Source organism: Hylobates moloch, unplaced genomic scaffold (assembly GCF_009828535.3).
Source record: "Hylobates moloch isolate HMO894 unplaced genomic scaffold, HMol_V3 SCAFFOLD_9, whole genome shotgun sequence".
Lineage (NCBI taxonomy): Eukaryota > Metazoa > Chordata > Mammalia > Primates > Hylobatidae > Hylobates > Hylobates moloch.
This window is the reverse complement of record NW_026652284.1, coordinates 119,026,123-119,052,250: the sequence shown is the minus strand read 5'-3', so window position 1 is coordinate 119,052,250 and position 26,128 is coordinate 119,026,123. Positions and strand designations below refer to the sequence as shown.

General features: G+C 45.7%; 1 protein-coding gene across 1 annotated transcript in view; it reads left to right on the top strand.

The window, feature by feature from the left end:
- The window catches only part of COL22A1 (collagen type XXII alpha 1 chain), a 297,857-nt gene that overhangs the window by 179,245 nt on the left and 92,484 nt on the right, over positions 1-26,128 (top strand). Inside the window, exons 24-32 of the mRNA XM_032760938.2 lie at positions 8-61; positions 779-832; positions 3,347-3,400; positions 4,626-4,679; positions 8,850-8,894; positions 9,426-9,488; positions 9,982-10,035; positions 22,082-22,123; positions 24,977-25,009. Of these exons, the coding sequence (XP_032616829.1) occupies positions 8-61; positions 779-832; positions 3,347-3,400; positions 4,626-4,679; positions 8,850-8,894; positions 9,426-9,488; positions 9,982-10,035; positions 22,082-22,123; positions 24,977-25,009 (453 nt within the window). The remainder of the gene's footprint in view (positions 1-7; positions 62-778; positions 833-3,346; positions 3,401-4,625; positions 4,680-8,849; positions 8,895-9,425; positions 9,489-9,981; positions 10,036-22,081; positions 22,124-24,976; positions 25,010-26,128) is intronic.

Genomic DNA, 26,128 nt, shown 5'->3' with positions numbered 1-26,128 from the left:
TCTACAGGGCCCTCCAGGACCCCCTGGTGTCCCAGGCCCCCCTGGACCGGGAGGTTCTCCGGTAAGACTGGCTTTGATTTTCTACAAGGGCACTTAGATGGTGGTTTCCTGGCCTGTGGGACCTGGGGACATCTTTGTGAATGGCCTCTTGTCTTTTATCCACCCAAGTTCAATGCAAAAACACACACAGGAGGACCCTGACACGTAGAACCCCCAGCCTCTGGACTCTCAGACCTTCGGAACCCTTGGGTTAGAGTATCACTGGAGCTAATGTGGCACTTTGGCGGCTGCCTCCAGAATCCGGCATGTAGAAGGCACGTTAGCCTGGGGTTGCCCATTCGGATGTCTTTTTGTAGTTTGTGATTTGGCTTTGAGGCAAAACAGAGGACCTGGGCAAGCATTTGCTAACATTTCCCCTCCCATCTTTCGGGGCTGCTGAAAAAGTGTCCTGAAAGTGGGCATGGGGGAGTGGGGAGCATCCACACCCACCCATGGAGTGGGTCAGGCCCTACCATCAGCAGAGGGAGGCAGCTCCATCTGTCCCGGCAGGTGGCAGTGGATAGGAAGGCCACCCCGACTGCAGGCCGCACAAACCATGGACGTGTCAACTTCAGAGGTGCAACACCTCCGCGTTTCACAGCAGATGACCGAGGGCAGTGGAGGCCCTGGATGCCCTCCTCAGACCCAGAGGCCTGGGCCCATGCCAGGAAAGAGGTTGAGTCGATGATCTGATCTCTGAGCAGGCCAGGCTAACAGTGTCCATGTGGTCCCCTTTCAGGGTTTGCCTGGAGAGCTCGGCTTCCCGGGAAAGCCTGGACCTGGTGGGCCCACGGTGAGTGTCCGGAAACATCTTCCTGCTCCCCTCCTCCCACTCCCCATTGCTCTGTGGGGAGCGCTGCGCCCTTGCAGCTGGCCCAGGGCCACTTTCCTAGAGCTGAGGACTCCTTGGCCAGCAAGGCCTGCAGCCCCGGAGCTGAGGCTGGGCCTTCCTTCTGTGGTGGCTCACTCGTGCTAGTGCCCTGTCTGTGGGAAGGCTCCCTGCGTGCCCTGGCCAGGGTGCGGATTAGGACCACAGCCCCTGGGCCACTGCCCGTCCTCTTTTCACCAAAAGACACATTCAAGAGTCCTTTGCTGCTGAAGGCAAGACCACTTGTCCTTGAGGAATACCCAGAGGCGACCAGAAGCAATGGGTGGGGAGCCGTGTGACAGCCCTTCCCATTACGATCCTGATCCTGTTTTCTGCCTTGCAAACCGAGAGACCCTGGGGCTCTCAGGGGGCAGGCGGAGCTTAGAAAACATTACTGTCTCCCCAGATAGGAGGGGCACAGTTAAAGTTGGCCTGCAGCTCTTCAGGGCAGGATGGCGATTGATGTGGGCTGAGACCTGAGTAGATCTCATCATCTACCCTCAGGGAGGCCCCTGGGCCACCTTAAAGGGATTTCCTTATAGCTGCTTCTCCCTCATTGAGCCCGATGGGGAAGGCCCCAGCTGGGAGGCTCCTGATACTGGAGGAGGGGTGAGGTGGGGGTGAAGCGGATTGGGTGGCACATGGGGCAGTTCTCCCCACTTCTCCATGGAACACAGATCCATGGGTGAATGTGGATCGTGGTGCCCAGAGGCCCTGTGGTCGCCGCAACACCAGCACCCTCCCCAGCTCTGTTGCGCCCCAGTGCAGCATGCCAAAGGGTACTGGACATGAATTCAGTGCCGCGCTGGGCACTCAGGTGATCTGATCGTGTGTGGGAGGAACACCAGGTGAATGGCACCATCACCGGCAAACGTTTCTCAACACACAGTCAACTGCAACGTCACCAATAAACATTTTCCGTGAGTGACAGGATCATCTGAAAGTTCAAACACATGAGCAATCTCATCCGATCCAAAGGGCTCATCAGAAAGTATGCAGATCGGTGTGGACATTCAGAGGAGGGGAGCATGTTAGAGAAAGAAAGCCACTGTGAGCATTTCTCATCTGTCAAGAAGCGGCTGTAGCCACAGAAGGTTTGAAGCACAGCTTCTGGCCTTGGCGTTTGCTCCCAGTCAAGATCCTGCTTTCATTGACTCAGGCAGCCTTAATCCCCCCCAAAGCCCTTCCTCTTGCCTTCCTAAAGCCTTGGCTTCCAGGACACCTGCTCTGTGCAAGTGGGGCTTTCTTTTCATTAGTCGCCAGTCCAAGCTGGAGGCACAGGGAGAGATGAGTCAAATTGGGTGGCAGCAGGTTCTGTGGGTGGAAGAATCACCAGGGTTATAAAAAATGTTCACTTTTGAATAGCACTAATAGCTCTGAAAGCAATAGCACAGGAGATATTCCGCTGGGGGAAATGATTTCCCTAATGTCAGTCATGGGGAAGGGTGTGTGTGCCTGACACATGTTTTTTTTCCTTCAACTTTTAAGTTCCAGGGTACACGTGCAGGATGTGCAAGCTTGTTACATAGGTAAACATGTGCCACGGTGGTTTGCTGCGTAGATCAACCCATCACCTGGATATGAAGCCCAGCATGCATTAGCTATTCTTCCTGATGCTTGCCCTCCCCCCGCACACCCCCCCACACCCCGACAGGCCCCAGGGTGTTTTCCACCCCCCACCCTCATGTGACCTGACATCATTTAAGGCACAGAGGAAAAGGAGAAGATGAAGTGTCTCTGATGTAGTGGAAGGAGCCTGGAGGTGGAGTCCGTTAAACCTTGTGGGTCCCAATCACCAGCTCTGTGACCCTGAGTGAGTCACTCAGCCTGCAGAGCCTTCATCTCCTCACCTGCAAACAGCTGCAGTAACATGTGTCCTGCCATATCCTCATGGTGGTAGGAAACTCCTGGTGTTGGAAAGTATAACGTGGAACTCCTCAGTGCTGGCATTCGAAATAACAGGCAGTAATGCCAAACCATGCCTAGAGATTGAGGTTTTGCTTTTTTGAAGGACAAGAGGAAGGTAGGATAGCAGTGGGAAGGAAGATACAAGATGGCAAAGAGATTCTGGAGAGGAGAGAGGAGGAGCAGTGTGGACATTGTTGTCCCCAGGGCCTCTTGGAAGCTGAGGGTAGAAATGGAACCATCAGAGCAAGATTTGGCAGATGTCCTCCCACGCCCCCACCCTCCATGCATGGCCAGTGTACTGAAAATCAGGCATTGCCCAGAGGTTGATATTTGCTTCAGTAATAACAAAGGGAAACATGGTCAGACAGAGACCACAGTCGCTCTGGAGACAGGGCCCTGCTGATCAAAGAGGAGAGGCCGGAGCCTCTTGGATTCTGGCTGCAAAAACAGCTCCTGGTTTGAAACAACTTAATGTAAGCCTTTCCTAAATATGCCTTTCCTTTTTATTTATGTTTTCCCCTCTTGGCCCAGGGACCCCCTGGAAAGGACGGGCCAAATGGACCACCAGGCCCTCCAGGAACCAAGGTTGGTCACTGATGCAGTTGGCACCAGTTTGGGAACCCAAAACACAGAAACTAAAGAGATGCTTGATTGTTGGTGAATTCTAAAACAAGTCGATTGCCTGGGTCTTCGATCAGGACTCAGTTGAAATGTTTGGATTTGTGGGGTCAGATGGGGGAAAGCTCCTTATTTATTCTCAGATAACTGCAGAGTGATTTAGAAGCCCTAGGCTTTAAAATTTAGCCCAGCACAATGGCTCACAGCTGTAATCCCAGCATTTTGGGAGGCCTAGGCAGGAATTAGCCTGGCATGGGGGTGGGCACCTGTATTCCCATTCACTTGGGAGGTCAATGTGGGAGGATTGCTTGAGCCTAGGAATTTGAGGCTGCAGTGAGCTATGATTGTGCCATTGCACTACGGCCTGGGCAACAGAGAGACCTGTCTCAAAAAAAATTTGATCTGTTAGAAATATGTTTATTTATCTTATTTTCAAGGAGGAAAACTTCTAAATACTCTTACTAACATAATAAGAGATTTCAATTTTAACAGTGTTCTGGCGGGGCTTATTATGGTAGAATAATTAAGGTAAGAGTCAAAGGTTAAATAGCATAAAACTGGGGAGCAAATATGGGTTTCAATACTTTAAATGAATTATTATACAACCATACCAGTGTTTGAACAAATGAACTTTATTCTTTCCTGTGAGCACAACTAGACTCAAGTATGCACCTCAACAGTCCTTGAAAGGCAACTTGGAAAGGCAACTGTTGAATATTATGGGAAAATGTGTTGTTGTTTTCAATAAGCAGACTTAGAAGGTCAATTTCATGGCAAAATACAGAAGAAGAGTGGATTTAATTTAGTTTTCTAGGCATTGAATGTAAATATTGTGCATTTTTTTTCCTTCCCGTCTTTCGAGACAAAGGATCATGGCTGACCAAGTATTTTTTTTATTCTTAGAAACACTTATGCAGCAACTTCCTTTCTTCTAAATCTCTCAATAAGAGAGAATGCTAATTCTCCTCAATTATATTTTTCTAAATCAAAATTCCAGCTATTGAATATGGAACCTAGAAGGCTGAATGAGCAACTGTGTTTGATGACTGTGGTTAGGTAATCGCAGAGTTGAAGGAGTTCAAAACCACCCGAGTGCAGGTAGTTCTCCTCCTTCCAACCTGTGCCTAGTACTTTGTGTGTTTAATCCAAGCATGGCCTGTCTCCTGTTAACTTTGCTCTGTATTCCTTACAGGGAGAACCAGGAGAAAGAGGGGAAGATGGTCTGCCTGGAAAACCAGGCCTTCGGGTATGGACTTTGCCTCTTTTTCCCATTACGCTTGCTATTCTAAGTGGTGTATTTGGGGTGGTGTGTGAATCTCAGCTTACCATAAGCATAGCATCTGTATCAGCTGGGACCTGGCAGGAGACACATCAGATACTTGAAAAGGGGCAGGGTTAAGGGCTCCAACCGGGCTGGCAACATGAGGCTGGCAACAACAGAACCAACACCACCTCTAGGACAGAAGGCGCCAGAGGAGGGAGTGGTTCCTGGGAGCCAAGATCTGCAGCCGGAGGAGAAAGCACTGACCCCCATGAGAGCCGGAAAGAGCCCCCACCCCCATGAGAGCCATGGCCTTGGGAAAAAGAACATCATAAGTGTCTGGCTTATCCTGGCAGGGAGGGAGTGAGAGGAACAGATATAAGTGCTCGCTCTCTCTCTCTGAACTGTGTTCTACCTCCACTGCAATGTTTCCTAATGCCTTGACCCTACAGAAAGCCAGGAGGCAAGGAAAGCTGGCAGATGCAATCTGTAGAGTTCAGCCTTCTCGGGCCAGCTTCCAGTGGGTGGTGAAGTATGAAAAATGGACCTGAGGGGGAAATGGAGGCTCCCCAGCATGTGACTTGGACAGGGCAGCCCCTGTGAGTGGAGAGCCCCCAAGTGCCCTGTGTTGATGGTCACGCTTTGCCCAGGTTCCCTCCAGGAGTGACTGCTGCCCTGTGAGGCTTTTCTGCTGGACCATGTGTGTGTGGTGTGAGTGTGCACGTGTGCGTTTGTGTGTGCACACACATGGAAACCTGTGGTGCTGAGGAGACAGTGGCCAGACAGGAGATTGTGGGGAGTTCTGTTCCTCCCGCCCTCCACCCACAGAGCTCCCGCTCTACTGGGGTATGAACTACTGAAGCCCAGTCACCAGGTCTTAGTCAATTCTGCACCTCCCACTGCCCGCCCACAGGCAGGCACTGCTTAGATACACATTACAGGCCTGCTAGGTGGATAATGCATGATCAAATTCAGCCCAGCCAGAGCACAGGAGTGGTCCTGGACCCCCCACACAGTGGGTGACGCTGACCCCATGGGAGGGCACACCTCAGGGCATCGTTTGCTGGCCAGGGAAGGTGCTGGTGGGCACATCCTGGGCCCTTATGTTCCCTCTTGTTTCACTCTTTCGTAAAGTGGTCATTTTTAAAAGACCTAATTAAAACCAAGCAGAAAAACACACAGATTAAATTGCATCCAAGCTGTCTCAAGCACACCCAGGTTGACTCAAACTGTGGAAAGAGTATTGCCAAGAGCCACTATGAGCCCCCCACTTCCTGGATTCCAGATACTAAGAACTCAGCCCTCATGCCCCCCATGATTCTACCAGTATGTACCAATGAGTCCCCCCATGGCCACCGACAGACACTATATCTTTCGTATTTTAAGATTCAATATTGACATTTAAATATATGTCTATACCGATCCCCATGTCATTGAAATGTGATGACATGTAATTTGCTGGGTTTTTTTTTCATGCATGTCTTGAGGTGGTTGTGTGTGTAGGGAAGTGAATCACATGGTCTTAAAAGTACTCGGGCAACCTTTCAGTGTTTGATTGATTGGATTGAAATTCTGTCATCTTCCAGAAAGGACCGAAAGCATTTATCTAGGTTTGCTGTTCCTGACTTCACGAATTTCATGGAGTCAACCATACCTTATGGTTATGTTTTCTCAAATTTGTGAATTGGCAAATCCTGCTGGGTTTATACTGTATAAACCCCACCTTTCTATTCAGTAATGAAGCAATCCATTCCCATCGAGTTTCTCATGCAGGGTTCTGTAGATGAAGGGGATTGATTATGACAATTATTGGGCTAAAATTAGAGGGACCCTCTGGGATTACTCCAGCTTTTCAATCTATGTGTTTTATCTTTTTTTTTTTTTTTTTTTGAGACGGAGTCTCGCTCTATCGCCCAGGCTGGAGTGCAGTGGCGCAATCTCGGCTCACTGCAAGCTCCGCCTCCCGGGTTCACGCCGTTCTCCTGCCTCAGCCTCTCTGAGTAGCTGGGACTACAGGCGCCTGCCACCACGCCCGGCTAAGTTTTTGTATTTTTTAGTAGAGACGGGGTTTCACCGTGGTCTTGATCTGCTGACCTCGTGATCTGCCCGCCTTGGTCTCCCAAAGTGCTAGGATTACAAGCGTGAGCCACCGCGCCCGGCTGTGTTTTATATTTCTGATCATCACTAATGGTTGAAAGATTCAGAGAAGCCTACTGCTGTATCTCATGTGTAATTTTTATTCAATTTCTAAGGCTCTGTGTTCAAAACATTTCTCTGAAAAGTTTAAAACTGAATTTCTGCGTTCATGATGCTTTTCCAACATACTCACAGTCCTAGAGGAGCCCTGGCAGAGTGTCTTGTTACTTTATTTTGACAAAGCATCAGCTGAAGATAAAAATTCTTTTCCAAGATGATGATGACTAAGTCATGGATGGCAGCTTTGTAAAAGTCCACTTAGGGGGTAAAGCTGTCTGTGGGATGAGCGGAGGCATTGACGTTTTGAGGCTCACTTCGAGAATTCAAGAAGATACCGTTTCACCTCCATTGTGCCTTTGGATTGGTGTTCGTGACCCAAATTCAGGGAGGACTTCAGATGGTCTTCAATTTTTTTTTTAACCAAACTCAGCCCCTTATCCTTTCTCAGCATGTAAGAAGCAACTCCCACTGCAAATGTGCTACTATTCTAGCAGATTGAAAGCAACAATTTGAGTGACGAGTATTTGCACAATTCTGGTTAGAGCAATTCTTACTAATTGTGCTTGTAAACATTGGGAATTGATGGGAGCATCGGAGTGTGTCTAGAATTTTAATAAGTGCTGACTCCAGATGTGTGACACCAGCGCTACAGGATAAAATGTGTGCTTACACTAAGCCACGCTTTTAGTTACTTTTTTTTTTTTTTTGTCTTTGTCTCCAATAAGTTGGTAGTTCTGGCCTTCAGTACCAACTGAGTCTGGTATAGCTGCACAAAAAATCTTTATAGCCTGCATACCACCTGTTTATTCATTCTTTTGTGCATCCATGCATTCATGAGAAAACCACGTTTCTTTATTAAAATCTACACTAAAGGTTTTAGTAAATAGCATATGAATATTAGAAATACATTGTCATTCAAGAAGCTAGTTATCTTAAAGACACATGGTTGGATAAAGATGATAGTCCGCGCTCACCGCCACCATCATCATCGCAAAGCTCTTTTCATCAATGATTTGTAAGAACCTGGGAAGTGCAGCAGCCTGATTGATGCTCTTGGATCAGAGATAAAGGCCCTCTGGCCCTGTGTTCCCCACTTCACCTTGACCACAAAGTACTAATTAGGAACTGTTGTAATCCCCCAAGGGGACTAAACCTGGCCAACACAGTGAGACTCTTCCTCTACAGAATTTTTTTGTAATCATTTGTGCATGGTGGTATGTGCCTATAGTCCCATCTACTCAGGAGGTTGAGGTGGGATAATTTTTTGAGCCCAAGAGCTCAAGGCTGCAATGAGCTATGACTGCACCACTGCACTCTAGCCTGGATGACAGAGTGAGACCCTGTGTCTAAAATACTAAAAATAAAAATAAAAAAATAAATCCTGGCCGGGTGCGGCGGCTCACGCCTGTGATCCCAGCACTTTGGGAGGCTGAGGCAGGCAGATCATGAGGTCAGGAGATCGAGACCATCCTGGCTAACATGGTGAAACCCCATCTCTACTAAAAATACAAAAAATTAGCCGAGCGCAGTGGCGGGCACCTGTAGTCCCAGCTACTCGGGAGGCTGAGGCAGGAGAATGGCGTGAACCTGGGAGGCGGAGCTTGCAGTGAGCCAAGATTGCGCCACTGCACTCCAGCCTGGGCGACAGAGTGAGACTCTGTCACAAAAAATAATAATAAATAATAAATAAATAAATAAATAAATTCTAATGGGACAGTTCTAAGAGTTGTTTATTTTGGGGGAAAGCGAAAGACAATATGAGAAAGTGGATTCTGCTCTGCAAAAATGCTAAACACTTTGGTCTTCAGAGCCCATGACTCTTGGGCCTCTAACCATGCCGTATATTTGAAAATTAAGGGTTGTGGCTGGCAGGTGCTGTGAATGTGTGAGGACAACTGGGAAATGGCAGTCATCTCTTTAAAGTGAAGAATAATGGGGTATGTTTTGTTGCATTTTCAGGGAGAAATCGGGGAGCAGGGCCTGGCAGGCCGACCTGGAGAGAAGGTCCGTTTGTGCTTTTATTCATTCATTTTATTCATTCATTCATTGTTATACACTAAATCTGGTATAAATTATTTAGATGCCAAGAGGAATTAATCCTGGTTTTTGGGAGCTCACTCTAAGTCCAGGATAAACTGGACATGGAAGAACAATTGAACAGATGTCATGAGTGGTGGCCTGCAGGTGTTGGGGGCATAGGAGAGGGCTTCCCAGACTTGGGGACTGTCAGAAAGGATGCTGAGAAGGTGACATTGTGGCTGAGTCCTAAAGAAACAGGAAGGGTTAGACACCAGGAGAGGCAAAATAAGGGTTCCTGGGAAAGGAAACAGCTGAAGTAGACAAGAGCTTGGGGACGCCTTAGTGAACGAAATTCTCTAGAATTCCCCTTTCTCCACTGCATTGCTTTCCATGTGATGTCCACTAAGCCAGAACATCTCCATTTCCCGGAGAGCAGGAACTGAGAGCACATGGCCTGCAGCCTGGGCCCTGGGAGAGCCTTCCTGTTGACGCCTTGTGAATATTTTGTTCTCACAGGGAGAAGCAGGCCTCCCAGGGGCTCCAGGCTTCCCAGGTGTGAGAGGAGAGAAAGGAGACCAGGTAAGTGTGGCAGCTTCCTTCCTCCCACACAGACACCTCGCCCATCTCCACAGAGAGCAGCCCCCTGTGGAGTGTCAGTCCCTTGGCAGAGTGGTAATTTTGACTGGGTGAAGAGTGCATTTTTCAGTGTTGATGGAGGGGACGGGGAAGGGGAGGAGACTACTTGGGTCCTTGAGCTGGGACAAAGGACCATTGTTGGGAGATGCTTGTGGAAAGGGCAGAGCATTTTCAGATGAGATGGATGGGGCTGAGGGGTGGAAGGCACCATCTGTCAGGGGACAAATGGAGAACGAGGTGCTTCACGCCTAACTGACTTGTTCCCCTCTGAGTTACACTTCACTGTGGCCACTTTGCTGATGAGTCAAGGACAAGTGAGAGAGAGAGAAATATATACATGTATATTTTTCCAAAGTCATGGTGCTCTTACCTGGAAGAGGCAGGAATTCAGCTCAGTTTGGGTTCTAATGTTTTCTAATTTTTTCTCTTATTATAGGGAGAAAAAGGTGAACTGGGACTTCCAGGACTGAAAGGTGACCGAGGTGAAAAGGTAGGAGAAACTCACTCTCATTCTGATCCTCAATTATTATTAGTTGGTTTTTTCTAAAGGAAGAGATTTTCTGCAGAATATACTGTATCTTTTTTTTTTTTTTAAATCAGAGTCTCGCTCTGTCATCCAAGCTGGAGTGCAGTGGCATGATCTGGGCTCACTGCAACCTCTGCCTCCTGGGTTCAAGCCGTTCTAGTGTCTCAGCTTCTCAAATAGCTGGGATTACAGGCATGCCCCACCACACCTGGCTAATTTTTGTGTTTTTAGTAGAGACGAGATTTCTCCATGTTAGCCAGGCTGGTCTTGAACTCCTGTGGAACTCCTGACCTCAGGTGATCTGTCCGCCTTGGGTTTCCAAAGTGCTGAGATTACAGGCGTGAGCCACCATGCCCGGCCTGTACTGAATCTTTACATTTCCGCAGAATTTAGTTGCGTTCATGACTCCAAAGCTGCTTTTTGAGAAAATGATACGTTAGACATAAACCTCAAACTTTATTGTTCGCAATTATAAACTTACAAAGAAGATAATAGTATCGGAGTTGACACCTTCATCTCACTATCCACCCGTCCATCCACCTTTTTGTGCCTGTGACACTCAAGCACTGCCTGGGCTCCTGTCCTGTGCTGAGTGCTCTGTGTGGCCTGTTTATGTTCAACCTCTCTCTGAACACCACTGCCCCTTTCACAGGTATAAGAGACATGATTAGCCCAGGTGTGAGGGCAATGGAGGTGCCAGTGGAGTGTGAAGAACGTGCTGAGCAAAAACCCCATGTGCCCTAACTCCTGTATCCTTTCCCCTGCATCGTTCATGAGCCCAGCATGTCATTGCTTGTGTGGTTGACCCTGGAGCCAGCCTGAGTCCAGGCAGACTGTATATAAATCAAGGGGGCATCATTGCATTTGTGGAGTCCTACTGTGTGCCCTGAAGTGCACAGAGAGGCTTCATCGGCATTGTCTTCCAGGCAGATACCATGTCCATCAGGAGCAGCACAATCAAAATGGACAGTGGAAGAGATTTCAATGACAGAGTAATTGCAGGTTGTGGACAGTGCTTAGGGAAGCCGACGGGATGTGGCCATACCCTCCAGGACTAGGAACAGCAAGAGTGGGAAAGGACAAGGGGAGGGAGCTGTCCCAGAATCCAGAGAGGCTGGCAGCCAGAGAAGGAGCCTGGCGGTCATTCTGGGCAGAAAAACAGGCAAAACCAGCTCTCCTTGGCCTGACATCCTCAACGTCTCGTCCTGTCCTTCTCTGTCCTCTCCATCTCTGCCACACCACTGGGATCCAGGGGATGAGGTCGATGAGACCATTGAGGTTGCCTCCTGGGATGGAGAAAGGAACAGGAGTGGATATAAAGGGACAAACAGAAAACAGCCACTGGTATCCATAAGAATGTTTTGCACATGTAAAGAGCTGAAACTCAGAGAGATTTTGACGCATGCCTAACCTACAGAACCACTGGTGGAACTGCATGGCCAGCCCAGCCCACAGGGTCTGACTCTGATTGCTTTGGAGGGAGGTTCCAGACTGCCACTTGCCTTTGGCAACATGCGGGCAGGTTCAAGGAGGAAGAATGCACTTTTTAAATCACAGTGTAATGAGGATGTGTGCCTACTCTCTTCAACCTTCTTTTACAAAAACAGGATGGAGAATATGATGAACCCTAACTTGGCACACGTGGTCTGGGAAGGAAAGTCCCTTACTATTTTCACCTCCTAAGGACTCGGATCCCTGGTCCCAGCCCCTTCTTAGAAGAGCAGCCCCCACTCAGAAGCCAAGCCAGTGCCCAGGATAGTGCCTGGTCTAGAGGTGCAAGTAGGTGCTTCATCTGTAGTATTTCAACTCATGTCAAAGCCCCAGAGAAACCTGTGCTGATCAGAAAACAATGGAATTTTTAGAGACCTGCTTGGTGAGATAACTGCAGTTGCGTGAACCCCCTATGGGGTGTGATGAGGTTCTGTCGTGGATGGAATTGGGGGTAGGGCTTTAGACTGGAGTCAGCATGATTTGGTCAGAATTCGTCCACTGGAAAATCGCTGCTCAGTTTGACACACACGTGAGTTGTTCCCGAAACCGCACATGCGTGAGATGTTTGTCCACGGTCTTATTTGTCTGAAACACAAGATCCTTTGCTAAAGCAGTGTGAGCTTGAACAGCGTGCGGGAAGTCATGGGTTCTGTATACTCGGTATGTTTTGCAAGTTGCAGTTTCTTGAGTTTTCCATTTCTCACTCTGGTAGTCTTCATAATGATGAACTATGAAGTCATTTTCATCTTAACCCCCAGTTTATAGATGAAAGAACTAAGGCATAGAGAGATGTACTGTCTTACCCACACTCACAGAACCAAATCTTGGCTGGGACCACATGCTGACTCCAGTCTAAAGCACCTCCCCCACAACCCCATCCACAACAAAACCTCATCACAGCCAAAGAGTCCACCAGACATAGGGGATTCACACAACTGCAGTTCGTCAGTCAAAGGGCTCTCTTGCCAAGCAGGTCTCTAAAAATTCCACTAGGTTTTCTGCCCAGGCTTACAGAGTGAGGGTGGGTGTGAGTCCAGACAGTTGGGCTCTAAAATACATGCTTTTAACCACAATGACTGACACCCTTTCTACTAGATTCTAACTTGTGCTTCTAGTTCTTACCCTTTCACCAAAGACACATCCATTTGCTCTGACAGTCATTGCTTGTCTAAGAAGACTGATAGAACACATACCGTCTGCTGATAGAACATGTGTACCCTCTGTTGGTAGAACCCTCACCTTCTGTTGGTAGAACACTTACCCTCTGCTGGTAGAATACTTACCCTCTGCTGGTAGAACCCTTACCCTCTGCTCATAGAACACGTACCCTTTGCTGATAGAACACGTGCCCTCTGCTGATAGAACATGTACCCTCTGCTGACAGAACATGTACCCCCTGCTGATAGAACATGTACCCCCTGCTGATAGATGCTGATAGAACTGTTACCCTTTACTGGCTCTAAAGGGGATACAGGCATGGACAGGGTTGGGAGTCCCACCCTGAGTAAGGCACTGTACCAGGAACTTGTTTTCTTGCTGTTTTGTGCTCAGTCTCTGACTAAATGCACCTCTAGTTCCACAGCAACTTTATAAACACCCGCCTCAAACCTCTCTTAGGAGTTTATATGTGCTTGCCTGCAGCTTAGTAGAAAGAGCACGATTCTTGGAGCCATAATGCTGGCCTGGGGTATGGTCCTGGTTCTATCTGCTGTGTAGCATCTTCCCTGACCTTCTTGTGCCTTGGTTTGCCAGCCCAACAAGGACCCTCCGGGTTGTTAAAGAGGATAAGGATCTCCTATTGGTGGATGACTTGTGGCAGGCTCACCGAGTGCAGGACTGTCCCGAGCACCATCTGTGTAGGGACTTAGGTAATCTCAGGCCAACCCCGTGAGGGGTCGCTGCTGTCAACAACATCCCCACTTGATAGATGAGGAAACTGAGGCACAGAAAAGCTAAGTTGCTTGCCCAGAGCTGCATGAATAGAGGTTTAGAGTCAAGATCTAAACCCTGCCAGTGCACACAGAAAGTCCTGGCTCTTAGCACACAATGCCACACGCCAGGCCTGCCCTGGGGCTGCCTCAGGAGGAATGGCGCCCACACACCCAGAGGGGTCTTGCATCCTTCCTCCTCCTGCATGATGCTTTTCAGGGTGCCCCATTCTCCCAAGTTTACTCTCTCCCCTCCAATTTCCAGCTCTCTTTCTGCACTGGTGCTTTCTGGGCTCTAGGCAGTGCCTCCCATCCCCCTTCTCTGGGGCTGGAGGCTGAGGACTTTGCTCCAGGCAGACTTGTGGTCTATAAATAGAGAGCCCGGAGCGGAAAAGGCTCTGCATTCGTAAGCCATTCAGGCCTGTTGCTGCCGTGGACTTTTCAGAAATGCAATTTCTATCTGAGAAACTCATTTCCAGAATGCAAAGGCTTAGCAAGACCATAAAGCCCCTTTGATTACTTGGACGGAATTGCCAGGGCCATGGCAGTCACATTCAAGCTTCCAAAGAATCTGGTTTGCCTTCCTTTTCCTCCAGAGAAATATGTGATAATTGACAATTTTGGTCGGAAAATCCAAAAGAAGACATTAAAGCAACATTGCCCTCTTCTGACTATGCCTTGCCTGTCTCTGCCTGTGCTTCTCCCTTCACGTCCCCTGCTCTTCCCCGTTACTGGCACTTAGGCCCACAGCATCAGGGAAGGGTGTGTGTGATGCTCCTGTCCCAGCGAGGGGCGCTGACAGTCAAACACTTCATGGAGGAGCTGGGATTAGAACCCAGGCCTGTTGCATTAACCCTAACACCTATTGATCCTTCTTAGTCAAGCCTCTTTTCCAAAGGCAGAGAGCCCCCATGGGTCTACCTGCTCCAGCTCGCTGTTCTTCCCACAGCCCTCAGGATGAGGAGGCTATTTCCAGAAGGCAGTCTTCATGCCCTCAGGGTGAGAGACACATCTCTCCTCCAGCCCTCTTCTCATTGATACCCATTCATGCATTCGACTGGGAAAACACTTAACTTTGATCATTTGGACATTTTAATGGACAGTAAATTGGTTTAGATGAGATTGGTTCTGGAACTTGAGTTCAACAATGTCAGAAAGAGAATTGGGTAAAATCAAATAATACACAGTAACACCAAGAAAGTGCTTTTGTTTCTGAAGCTACTGGAACTTTAGTCAGAGCAATTCCACACAATTGTAAAGGGCGGGCATTCTGAGCTTAAAACCAGGCTCGACCATTTGCAGAATGTGTGACTTAGGGCAGGTTCATTGACATTCTTATGCCTCAGTTTCTTCATCTGTGAAATGTATAACATACATTATAGGCATTGCTACAACGATGAGACTTGTTCACACATGTAAACTACTTAAACCAGGAGCTGGAATCGAATGCTAAATAACAATAGAAATAATAGTAGAAAAGGATGCAACATTTTATAATTATATTATTGTTGTTGACTAAGGGCGAACTTGTCTCTCTCTAAGCCAACTTTATTCAAACATTTTTCTGTTTCATAACCATATTTGGAAGGCTTGCAATAGAGCCAGTCCTGGGCTGGTTCAAGAAGCAGATCTAAACATAGACACCTATCTCCTGGGACCATGTGGCACACATGAAATGACAGGCTTTGGAAACTGTATTCACTCACCATGGACTGTCTTGTGTGGAGCAGCTCACTGACGTCCTTTCCTCAGGCCAAATGTAGTAACACCATATTCCTTATGGTCTCACTCAATCCCTGTGCCATGCTGTGAGCTGTATGTATTATCACCATCATTGTTCTGCAAAGAGAAAACATGCCAAAATAGGTAAAATAATTTATAAAATGGTATAGTTAGGTTTCAAGCTCAGGTGATTCAACTCCCAAGCCTGTGTTGCTTATAGGAATGTCACACTGTTCCCCCCAGGTTCCTGAGAAGAGCCCACTCCTTCAGGGGGGTGGGGCAGGGCCCACTGGCATCCCTAGGACAGCTGGCCTTCAAATGCGTAATTGTGCCCAGGGCACGTGTGTGGGGATGTTTGCTGTAACAAATCAACATTAGTTATGATTGCAATCAGAGGAAAACCACATAAATGTCATCAACAGGAAGACGGATAAGAAATAACTTTATTACCTTTTTTATTATACTTTAAGATCTAGGGTACATGTGCACAACATGCAGGTATGTTATGTATGTGTACATGTGCCATGTTGGTGTGCTGCACCCATTAACGTGTCATTTACATTAGGTATATCTCCTAATGCTATCGCTTCCCCCTCCCCCCACCCTACGACAGGCCCCAGTGTGTGATGTTCCCAACTCTGTGTCCAAGTGTTCTGATTGTTCAATTCCCACCTATGACTGAGAACATGTGGTGTTTGGTTTTCTGTCCTTGCGACAGTTTGCTCAGAATGATGGTTTCCAGCTTCATCCATGTCCCTACAAAGGACATGAACTCATCCTTTTTTATGGCTGCATAGTATTCCATGGTGTATATGTGCCGCTTTATGGCTGCATAGTATTCCATGGCTGCATAGTATTCCATGGTGTATATGTGCCACATTTTCTTAATCCAGTCTACCATTGATGGACATTTGGGTTGGTTCCAAGTCTTTGCTATTGTGAATAGTGCTACAGTAAACATACGTGTGCATGTGTCTTTATAGCAGCATGATTTATAATCCTTTGGGTATATACCCAGAAATGGGATGGCTGGGTCAAATGGTATTTCTAGTTCTAGATCCTTGAGGAATCGCCACACTGTCTTCCACAATGGTTGAACTAGTTTACAGTCCCACCAACAGTGTAAAAGTGTTCCTATTTCTCCACATCCTCTCCAGCACCTGTTGTTTCCTGACTTTTTAATGATCGCCATTCTAACTGGTGTGAGATGGTATCTCATTATGGTTTTGATTAGCATTTCTCTGATGACCAGCAATGATGAGCACTTTTTCATGTGTCTGTTGGCTGCATAAATGTCTTCTTTTGAGAAGTGTCTGTTCATATCCTTTGCCCACTTTTTGATGGGGTTTTTTGATTTTTTCTTGTAAATTTGTTTAAGTTCTTTGTAGATTCTGGATATTAGCCCTTTGTCAGATGGGTAGATTGTGAAAATTTTCTCCCATTCTGTAGGTTGCCTTTTCACTATGATGGTAGTTTCTTTTGCTGTGCAGAAGCTCTTTAGATTAATTAGATCCCATTTGTCAATTTTGGCTTTTGTTGCCATTACTTTTGGTGTTTTGGTCATGAAGTCCTTGCCCATGCCTGTGTGCTGAATGGTATTGCCTAGCTTTTCTTCTAGGGTTTTTATGGTTTTAGGTCTAACATTTAAGTCTTTAATCCATTTTAAATTAATTTTTGTGTAAGGTGTAAGGAAGGGATCCAGTTTCAGCTTTCTACATATTGCTAGCCAGTTTTCCCAGCACCATTTGTTAAATAGGGAATCCTTTCCCCATTTCTTGTTTTTGTCTGATTTGTCAAAGATCAGGTGGTTGTAGATATGCGGCATTATTTCTGAGGGCTCTGTTCTGTTCCATTGGTCTATATCTCTGTTTTGGTTACTGTAGCCTTGTAGTATAGTTTGAAGTCAGGTAGCCTGATGCCTCCAGCTTTGTTCTTTTGGCTTAGGATTGTCTTGGCAATGCAGGCTCTTTTTTGGTTCCATACAAACTTTAAAGTAGTTCTTTCCAATTCTGTGAAGAAAGTCATTGGTAGCTTGATGGAGATGGCATTGAATCTGTAAATTACCTTGGGCAGTATGGCCTTTTTCATAATATTGATTCTTCCTATCATGAGCATGGAATGTTCTTCCATTTGTTTGTAACCTCTTTTATTTCATTGAGCAGTGGTTTGTAGTTCTCCTTGAAGAGGTCCTTCACATCCCTTGTAAGTTGGATTCCTAGGTATTTTATTCTCTTTGAAGCAATTGTGAATGGGAGTTCACTCACGATTTGGCCCTCTGTTTGTCTGTTATTGGTGTATAGGAATGCTTGTGATTTTTTCACATTGATTTCGCATCCTGAGACTTTGCTGAAGTTGCTTATCAACTTAACGAGATTTTGGGCTGAGATGATGGGGTTTTCTAAATATACAATCCTGTCATCTGCAAACAGGGACAATTTGACTTCCTCTTTTCCTAATTGAATACCCTTTATTTCTTTTTCCTGCCTGATTGTCCTGGCCAGAACTTCCAACACTATGTTGAATAGGAGTGGTGAGAGGGCATCCCTGTCTTGTGCCAGTTTTCAAAGGGAATGCTTCCAGTTTTTGCCCATTCAGTATGATATTGGCTGTGGGTTTGTCATAAATAGCTCTTATTATTTTGAGATACGTAGCATCAATACTTAGTTTACTGAGAGTTTTTAGCATGAAGGGCTGTTGAATTTTGTCAAAGGCCTTTTCTGCATCTACTGAGATAATCATGTGGTTTTTGTCTTTGGTTCTGTTTATATGATGGATTACGTTTATTGATTTGCATATGTTGAATCAGCCTTGCATCCCAGGGATGAAGCCCACTTGATCATGATGGATAAGCTTTTTGATATGCTGCCGGATTTGGTTTGCCATATTTTATTGAGGATGTTTGCATCGATGTTCATCAGGGATATTGGTCTAAAATTCTCTTTTTTTGTTGTGTCTCTGCCAGGCTTTGGTATCAGGATGATGCTGGCCTCATAAAATGAATTAGGGAGGATTCCCTCTTTTTCTGTTGATTGGAATAGTTTCAGAAGGAATGGTACCAGTTCCTCTTTGTACCTCTGGTAGAATTCAGCTGTGAATCCAACTGGTCCTGGACTGTTTTTGGTTGCTAGGCTATTAATTATTGCCTCAATTACAGAGCCTGTTATTGTTCCATTCAGGGATTCAACTTCTTCCTGGTTTAGTCTTGGGAAGCTGTATGTGTCCAGGAATTTATCCATTTCTTCTAGATTTTCTAGTTCATTTGCATAGAGGTGTTTATAGTATTCTCTGATGGTAGTTTGTATTTCTCTGGGATTGGTGGTAATATTCCCTTTATCATTTTTTATTGTGTCTATTTGATTCTCTCTCTTTTCTTCTTTATTAGCCTTGATAGTGGTCTATCAATTTTGTTGATCTTTTCAAAAAACCAGCTGTTGGATTCATTGATTTTTTTGAAGGGCTTTTTGTGTGTCTATTTCCTTCAGTTCTGCTCTGATCTTAATTATTTCTTGCCTTCTGCTAGCTTTTGAATGTGTTTGCTCTTGCTTCTCTAGTTCTTTTAATTGTGATGTTAGGGTGTCAATTTTAGATCTTTCCTGCTTTCTCTTGTGGGCATTTCCCTCTACACACTGCTTTAAATGTGTCCCAGAGATTGTGGTATGTTGTGTCTCTGTTCTCATTGTTTTCAAAGAACATCTTTATTTCTGCCTTCATTTCATTATGTACCCAGTAGTCATTTAGGAGCAGGTTGTTCAGTTTCCATGTAGTTGAGCGGTTTTGAGTGAGTTTCTTAATTCTGCATTCTAATTTGATTGCACTGTGGTCTGAGAGACAGTTTGTTATAATTTCTCTTCTTTTACATTTGCTGAGGAGAGCTTTACTTCCAACTATGTGGTCAATTTTGGAATGAATGTGATGTGATGCTGAGAAGAATGTATATTCTGTTGATTTGGGGTGGAGAGTTCTGCAGATGTCTATTAGGTCTGCTTGGTGCAGAGCTGAGTTCAAGTACTAGATATCCTTGTTAACTTTCTGTCTTGTTGATCTGTCTAATGTTGACAGTGGGGTGTTAAAGTCTCCCATTATTATTGTGTGGGAGTCTAAGTCTTTTTGTAGGTCTCTAAGGACTTGCTTTATGAATCTGGGTGCTCCTGTATTGGGTGTGTATATATTTAGGATAGTTAGCTCTTCTTGTTGAATTGATCCCTCTACTATTATGTCATGGCCTTCTTTGTCTGTTTTGATCTTTGTTGGTTTAAAGTCTGTTTTATCAGAGACTAGGATTGCAACCCCTGCTTTTTTTTGCTTTCCTTTGGCTTGGTAGATCTTCCTCCATCCCTTTGTTTTGAGCTTATGTGTATCTCTGCACGTGAGATGGGTCTCCTGAATACAGCACACTGATGGGTCTTGACTCTTTATCCAATTTGCCAGTCTGTGTCTTTTAATTGGAGCATTTAGCCCATTTACATTTAAGGTTAATATTGTTATGTGTGAATTTGATCCTGTCATTATGATGTTAGCTGGTTATTTTGCTCATTAGTTGATGCAGTTTCTTCCTAGCATGGATGGTCTTTACAATTTGGCATGTTTTTGCAGTGGCTGGTACAGGTTATTCCTTTCCATGTTTAGTGCTTTCTTCAAGAGCTCTTGTAAGGCAGGCCTGGTGGTGACAAAATCTCTCAGTATTTGCTTGTCTGTAAAGGATTTTATTTCTCCTTCATTTATGAAGCTTAGTTTGGCTGGATATGAAATTCTGGGTTGAAAATTCTTTTCTTTAAGAATGTTAAATATTGGCCCCTACTCTCTTCTAATTTGTAGAGTTTCTGCCAAGAGATCCGCTGTTAGTCTGATGGGCTTGCCTTTGTGGTAACCTGACCTTTCTCTCTGGCTGCCCTTAACATTTTTTCCTTCATTTCAACTTTGGTGAATCTGACAATTATGTGTCCTGGAGTTGCTCCTCTCGAGGAGTATCTTTGTGGTGTTCTCTGTATTTCCTGAATTTGAACGTTGGCCTGCCTCACTAGGTTGGGGAAGTTCTCCTGGATAATATCCTGCAGAGTGTTTTCCAACTTGATTCCTTTCTCCCCATCACTTTCAGGTACACCAATTAGATGTAGATTTAGTCTTTTCACATAGTCCCATATTTCTTTGAGGCTTTGTTCATTTGTTTTTACTCTTTTTTTCTCTAAACTTCTCTTCTCACTTCATTTCATTCATTTGATCTTCAATCATTGATACCCTTTCTTCCACTTGATCGAATCAGCTACTGAAGCTTGGGCATGTGTCACATAGTTCTCATGCCATGGTTTTCAGCTCCATCAGGTCATTTAAGGTCTTCTCTATGCTGTTTATTCTAGTTAGCCATTCATCTAATCTTTTTTCAAGGTTTTTAGCTTCTTTGTGATGGGTTCAAACATCCTCCTTTAGCTCAGTGAAGTTTGTTATTACCAGTCTATCAACTCATCAAAGTCATTCTCCATCCAGCTTTGTTCCATTGCTGGCGAGGAGCTGCATTCCTTTGGAGGAGAAGAGGCGCTCTGATTTTTAGAATTTTCAGCTTTCCTGCTGTGGTTTCTCCCCATCTTTGTGGTTTTATCTACCTTTGGTCTTTGATGATGGTGATGTACAGATGGGGTTGGTGTGAATGTCCTTTCTGTTAGTTAGTTTTCCTTCTAACAGTCAGGACCCTCAGCTGCAGGTCTGTTGAAGTTTTCTGGAGGTCCACTCCAGACACTGTTTGCCTGGGTATCAGCAGCGGAGGCTGCAGAACAGCAAATATTGCAGAACAGCAAATGTTGCTGCCTGATCCTTCCTCTGGAAGCTTCGTCTCAGAGGGGCACCCGGCTGTATGAGGTTTCAGTTGGCCCCTACTTGGAGGTGTCTCCCAGTTAGGCTACTTGGGAGTTAGGGACCCACTTGAGGAGGCAGTCCGTCTCTTCTCAGATCTCAAACTCCGTGCTTGGAGGACCACTACTCTCTTCAAAGCTGTCAGACAAGGAAGTTTAAGTATGCAGAAGTTTCTGCTGCCTTTTGTTCAGCTATGCCCTGCCCCCAGAGGTGGAGTCTATAGAGGCAGGCAGGCCTCCTTAAGCTGTGGTGGGCTCCACCCAGTTGGAGCTTCCCGGCTGCTTTCTTTACCTACTCAAACCTCAGCAATGGCAGGCTCCCCTCCCCCAGCCTTGCTGCCGCCTTGCAGTTTGATCTCAGACTGCTGTGCTAGCAGTGAGTGAGGCTCTGTGGACATGGGATCTTCTGAGCCAGGCACGGGATATATTCTCCTGGTGTGCCGTTTGCTAAGACGGTTGGAAAAGCACAGTATTAGGGTGTGAGTGTCCCAATTTTCCAGTAATCATCTGTCATGGGTTCCCTTGGCTAGGAAAGGGAATTCCCCAACTCTTTATGCTTCCTGGGTGAGGCGATGCCCTGCTCTGCTTTGGCTCACACTCTGTGGGCTGCACACACTGTCCATCAAGCCCCAGTGAAATGAAACCGGTACCTCAGTTGGAATGCAGAAATCACCCATCTTCTGCATTACTCACAGTGGGAGCTGTAGACTGGAGGTGTTCCTATTCAGCCATCTTGGATCCTCCCTCACTTTATTACCATTTACACAATAGAATAGTATATAGTGATATAAATGATCTACCACTACACATATCAATATGGATACTTCTCAAAACAATGTTTTTATATGTCTGAAATAGTTTATAATTTGAATGTACATATGTAGTTATGTATATATGTATCTATCAAGGTAGATGCAGGGTGGGTGATTCTGTTGTCTGGGGAAAATAGTGTTAGCTGATCTGTCGCAGCATAAGCAGAGGTGGGAGGAGGATTAATGGTTGTGGATTTTCCATTTCTCCATCTAGGGTGAAGCTGGTCCTGCAGGCCCTCCCGGGTTACCTGGAACTGTAAGTTACTCTGCTTCTAATTCTTTCTCTGAATTCCTATGATATTGGGATTCATACTCTCCCTCCACCAACCACCACTACTTAGTTTTAAATATCTCCCCTATTCTAGTTTGCCAGTAGCTAGGCCTATTCCTAGATCCTACAAACCAAAAATATATACACTTCTCTAAGAACCATCCTATGCTTATTCATTTATTCAGCAAAAGCACAATTATTTATCAGAATGGGTGCTAGATACTGAGAATACATATCTGCCTGTCACATATGTGGAAACTGAGGTCCAGAGACAAGAAGCAGTTCGCCCAGCATAAGACTGCATTACCTTGACCTAGGAACTGGGCTTCATTCATTGGCCTTCTATACGTGTTAGGGTGGGCATGGTGAATTGGTATTGAGTATCACTAACAGCGTGGGCTTTGAGGGCACAAAGACCTGGCTCCCAGCTCTGTCATTCACCAGCATTGTGGTCATAGCTATGGTCTAACAAAGTCAGTTTTCTCGTCTGTTAGAAAATTTCGTACCCAGCTATCTTGTACATGTGGAGTGAAAGTTAATTAAAACTACAAAATATTTAGCAGAGTTTCTGTGCATTATAAATACTAAAAATTTTAAAACCTGCTATTATTATTATTTATCTTACTCCCAAGAACTGTATAATGGGGGCATATTTTTCTTTTTTCTTTTCTTTTTTTTTCCATTTTAATGTTTCTTCCTCGTCTTGAGATCCTCTGTTTTGACCAGCTGATTTCAGGGAGGTTTGCACGTGGCTTCTTGGGCTGGCCCTGACCCTACACATGTATCAGGAGTTGGCCAGTTACTAGCCCTCGCAGGGGATGCCAGGAGAGGAGAGAGACTGTGCACTCAGAAATCCCATTTGTAGTGTGGCAAAGAATCTTACTCTGTGCTTTTCATCAAACCGAAATCATTATTCCACAGCTCTGTCTCCTCCCCAGCAACACTCATCAAAATGAGACTCAGGCATTCCATAAGGGTGTTGGAAGAAATTGGAATCATAACTAGAGTCGGAATTAGTCATATCAAATTTTTGTTTAAGGTTGATAAGCTGCAGCATTGGCAGGGGTGCAGGGCAGCAAGCATTCTCATACCTTTTTGGTGGGAGAACAGATTGGACACACCTATTTGAGAAGTTACTTGGCAGTACCAATATATCACAAAGTGCCTACCCCTTAGCTTAGATATTCCATGTCTAGGCATTTATCCTGCAGAGATATTTGTATGTGTGCATTTTTAAAAACATGTATAAGGATGTACATTGTAGTATCACTTATGACAATAAAAAATTAGAACAGACCACAAGATCATAAGCACAAAATTAAGTGAATCACAAAATATCTGTATCATGGAATTCTACAAATTAATATGCATACAATATGTGTATGGTCTTAAAAATATAGTGATACTCAAATTAAGTGGAACAAGGCAAATTAAGTGGAAAAAATCTATTAGTCAATCACTGCATATTGAAAGATAAGAACACAGGCTCCCCAGGCCACCTATGTGGATGCCAGTTCCTGTCCTGACATTCACCAGCAGCTTGAACTTCATTCTGTGGCTTACTTCTGTGTCCTCCAATTTTCTTATCCATAAGGCAGGACAGAAACAAATAGTCCACCTCTTAGAGTTATTGTGAGACCACATGAGTGAAGGCCTGTCAGTGGCTGTAAGTAATCATGTATAGTCGCTGTTACTATTTGTATAACTTGCACAAAGTTATATATTTCCAAACATTTATAATGGTGCAGAAATATATAGGAAACAGTTAAAAATATGGTAAACTGAAAAACAGTGCCTTCCGGAAAAGGGATGGGGGTTGGGGACATGGAGGGCAAGGTATAGGAAGCTCCTTTTTTCCATCTTCTTTTAATGTATTGTGGTTTAGGACCATTATCTATGATGTTTTTTGTCCATTTACTGCTTCTTTTGGGCCCCTGCTGGGACCCAGGCATCTGCATGGATCAGATCTGTCAGAGCTTGTAGCCTAGTGAAGAAGATAAATAACCCTACAGTGGCAAAGATATACCTACATTGCAAATTATAGTAAATGTGATCCAGGAAAAGAACAAGATGCATCAACAAGAATAACATGGAGACCCAGGTTATATTTGCATGGTGGAGAGGGAGGAGGGATCCGTGAAGACACGACATTTAAAAGACACCTGCAGGTCTCCATATGACCTTAGTCATAGAAAGGGAGAGGAGAGTATGTTCCAGGCGAGCGGAACAGTATTTGCAAAAGCTTTGAAGCTGGAGAAAGCGTGACACCTGAGAAGCCTTAAACACAGCCTAGGTGGGGGTGGCCAGGCTGAAGGAGCCTGCAGGGGCCAGTCTGCCAGAGTCTTCCTAGCCCCGGCTCTGTCAAGCAGGGATTCCCCTCCTCCCCTACTCCCCTACTCTCCCCAACCTTTTCTACTATTCACCTGCATCCCTGCCCAATGCCCGCAGATGGCAGTAGTGAGAAGGAGACATTGTGACATGAAGTCAGTGTCCTGGGCAGGGCTCTTATGGACACCTGCAGGGAAGAATGTTTCTTTCCCATTTTACTGATGGGGACATAGAAGCTGAGGACACATGTCCAAGGTCACACAGGGTTTGGAGCTCAGGTCTTGTGCCTCCAGGGCTCCCGAATCTAACCACTATGCATTTCTGCCTTAATAAATAAATAGCCAGGGATTTTAAAGAAATATGTGAATCTAATTATCAAAACTAATAATCGTTCCAGGAACCCTTGGGGCTGTATTCTTTCCCTTGTAAACCTCTCCAAGGCAGGTTTTAAAAATGAAACACTGGGTTCCTTGATGCCCGTCTTTCTAATCTCTGTGGTTTCCTTTTCAGACATCCGTGTTCACACCACATCCACGGATGCCCGTAAGTAGCAGCGTTGCCTCGGGGTGTCCAGCATGCTTTGCCTAGCGAGCAATGTCCAGTGTGGCCTGGGGGCCTGGACTGGGTGGGGTGAGGGCTCAGCCCCATCGCGTTCATCACTGTCAGGCATCTGAGCTGCTGGGCTTGTCCTGAAAACGGGTGGAGAAAGGGCCTTGCAGGGAGCTGGCTCCAGGGTCAAGCAGGACATTCCAGGGGCCCAGAAGTCACCTCTCATAGCTAAGAGCAAAGGCCAGGCCTCTCTGGGAAAAGTTAATTATTCAGTAACATAGAGAGTAGCTGGTGGTTTTGAGGAGAACAGAATTATTTGAGATACCAGAACATGAGAGTCAGAGAGAGGCAAAGACGTTCCCCATGGATGCTGGCAGTGAAGGAGACCAGAGATAGGGGTGTCAAGAGGGGACCCCATTCTCAGGCTGTTCAGGGGACTGGAACCTGAGAAGTAGCGTGGGGTGTGCCAGATGGACAGAGAGTGATGCTGGCTACTTCCACACACAAAAACACTTGGCAAGAAATAAAGCTTAGCACTGAAACCTCTAGAAACCTTTTTCTTCTCTTTTCATGAATGGCTCTTCAGAAAATAGGTGTTTTCAGGATCTCTTTATGCTGTTGGCTGAAGCCAGAAAACATGCCATTGTTTCTTTTGCTGCCTTCGATGCAGTTCTGCTGCTATTAGGGCTTGACATACGGGACAGCTGAGAGGCTGGGGTAGATGTCCATTTCAGCTGTTGCTATCTTCATTTATTCAATATTAAGTCACTTCCATTTTAAAAGCTTAAAAGAATGCTGCGTGTGATGCAAAAGAAGGAAGCAGGTAGAGAGACTGAGTCAGGTGCTAAAATCACTGCAGGAGAAGGAAGGATTTTGTGCTTGGGAAGCATAACAGGGAGATGGGGCATCCTAGGGCAGCACAGACTTAGGGAGAAGTGGGTGAGAGGCGTCTGCGGGAAAGAGCAGGTGCACAGGGCTCTGGCTGTGAGCCTTTCCAGAAGGGGGAGAAGGCCCTGATGTTAAAGGAGCCCTCTTGTCACTGAGCTGTCAACCATTAGAGGGCACTGCCTCACTGCCCACCTGTCCTTGAAAATGTTCCTTCTGTTTCTTCGC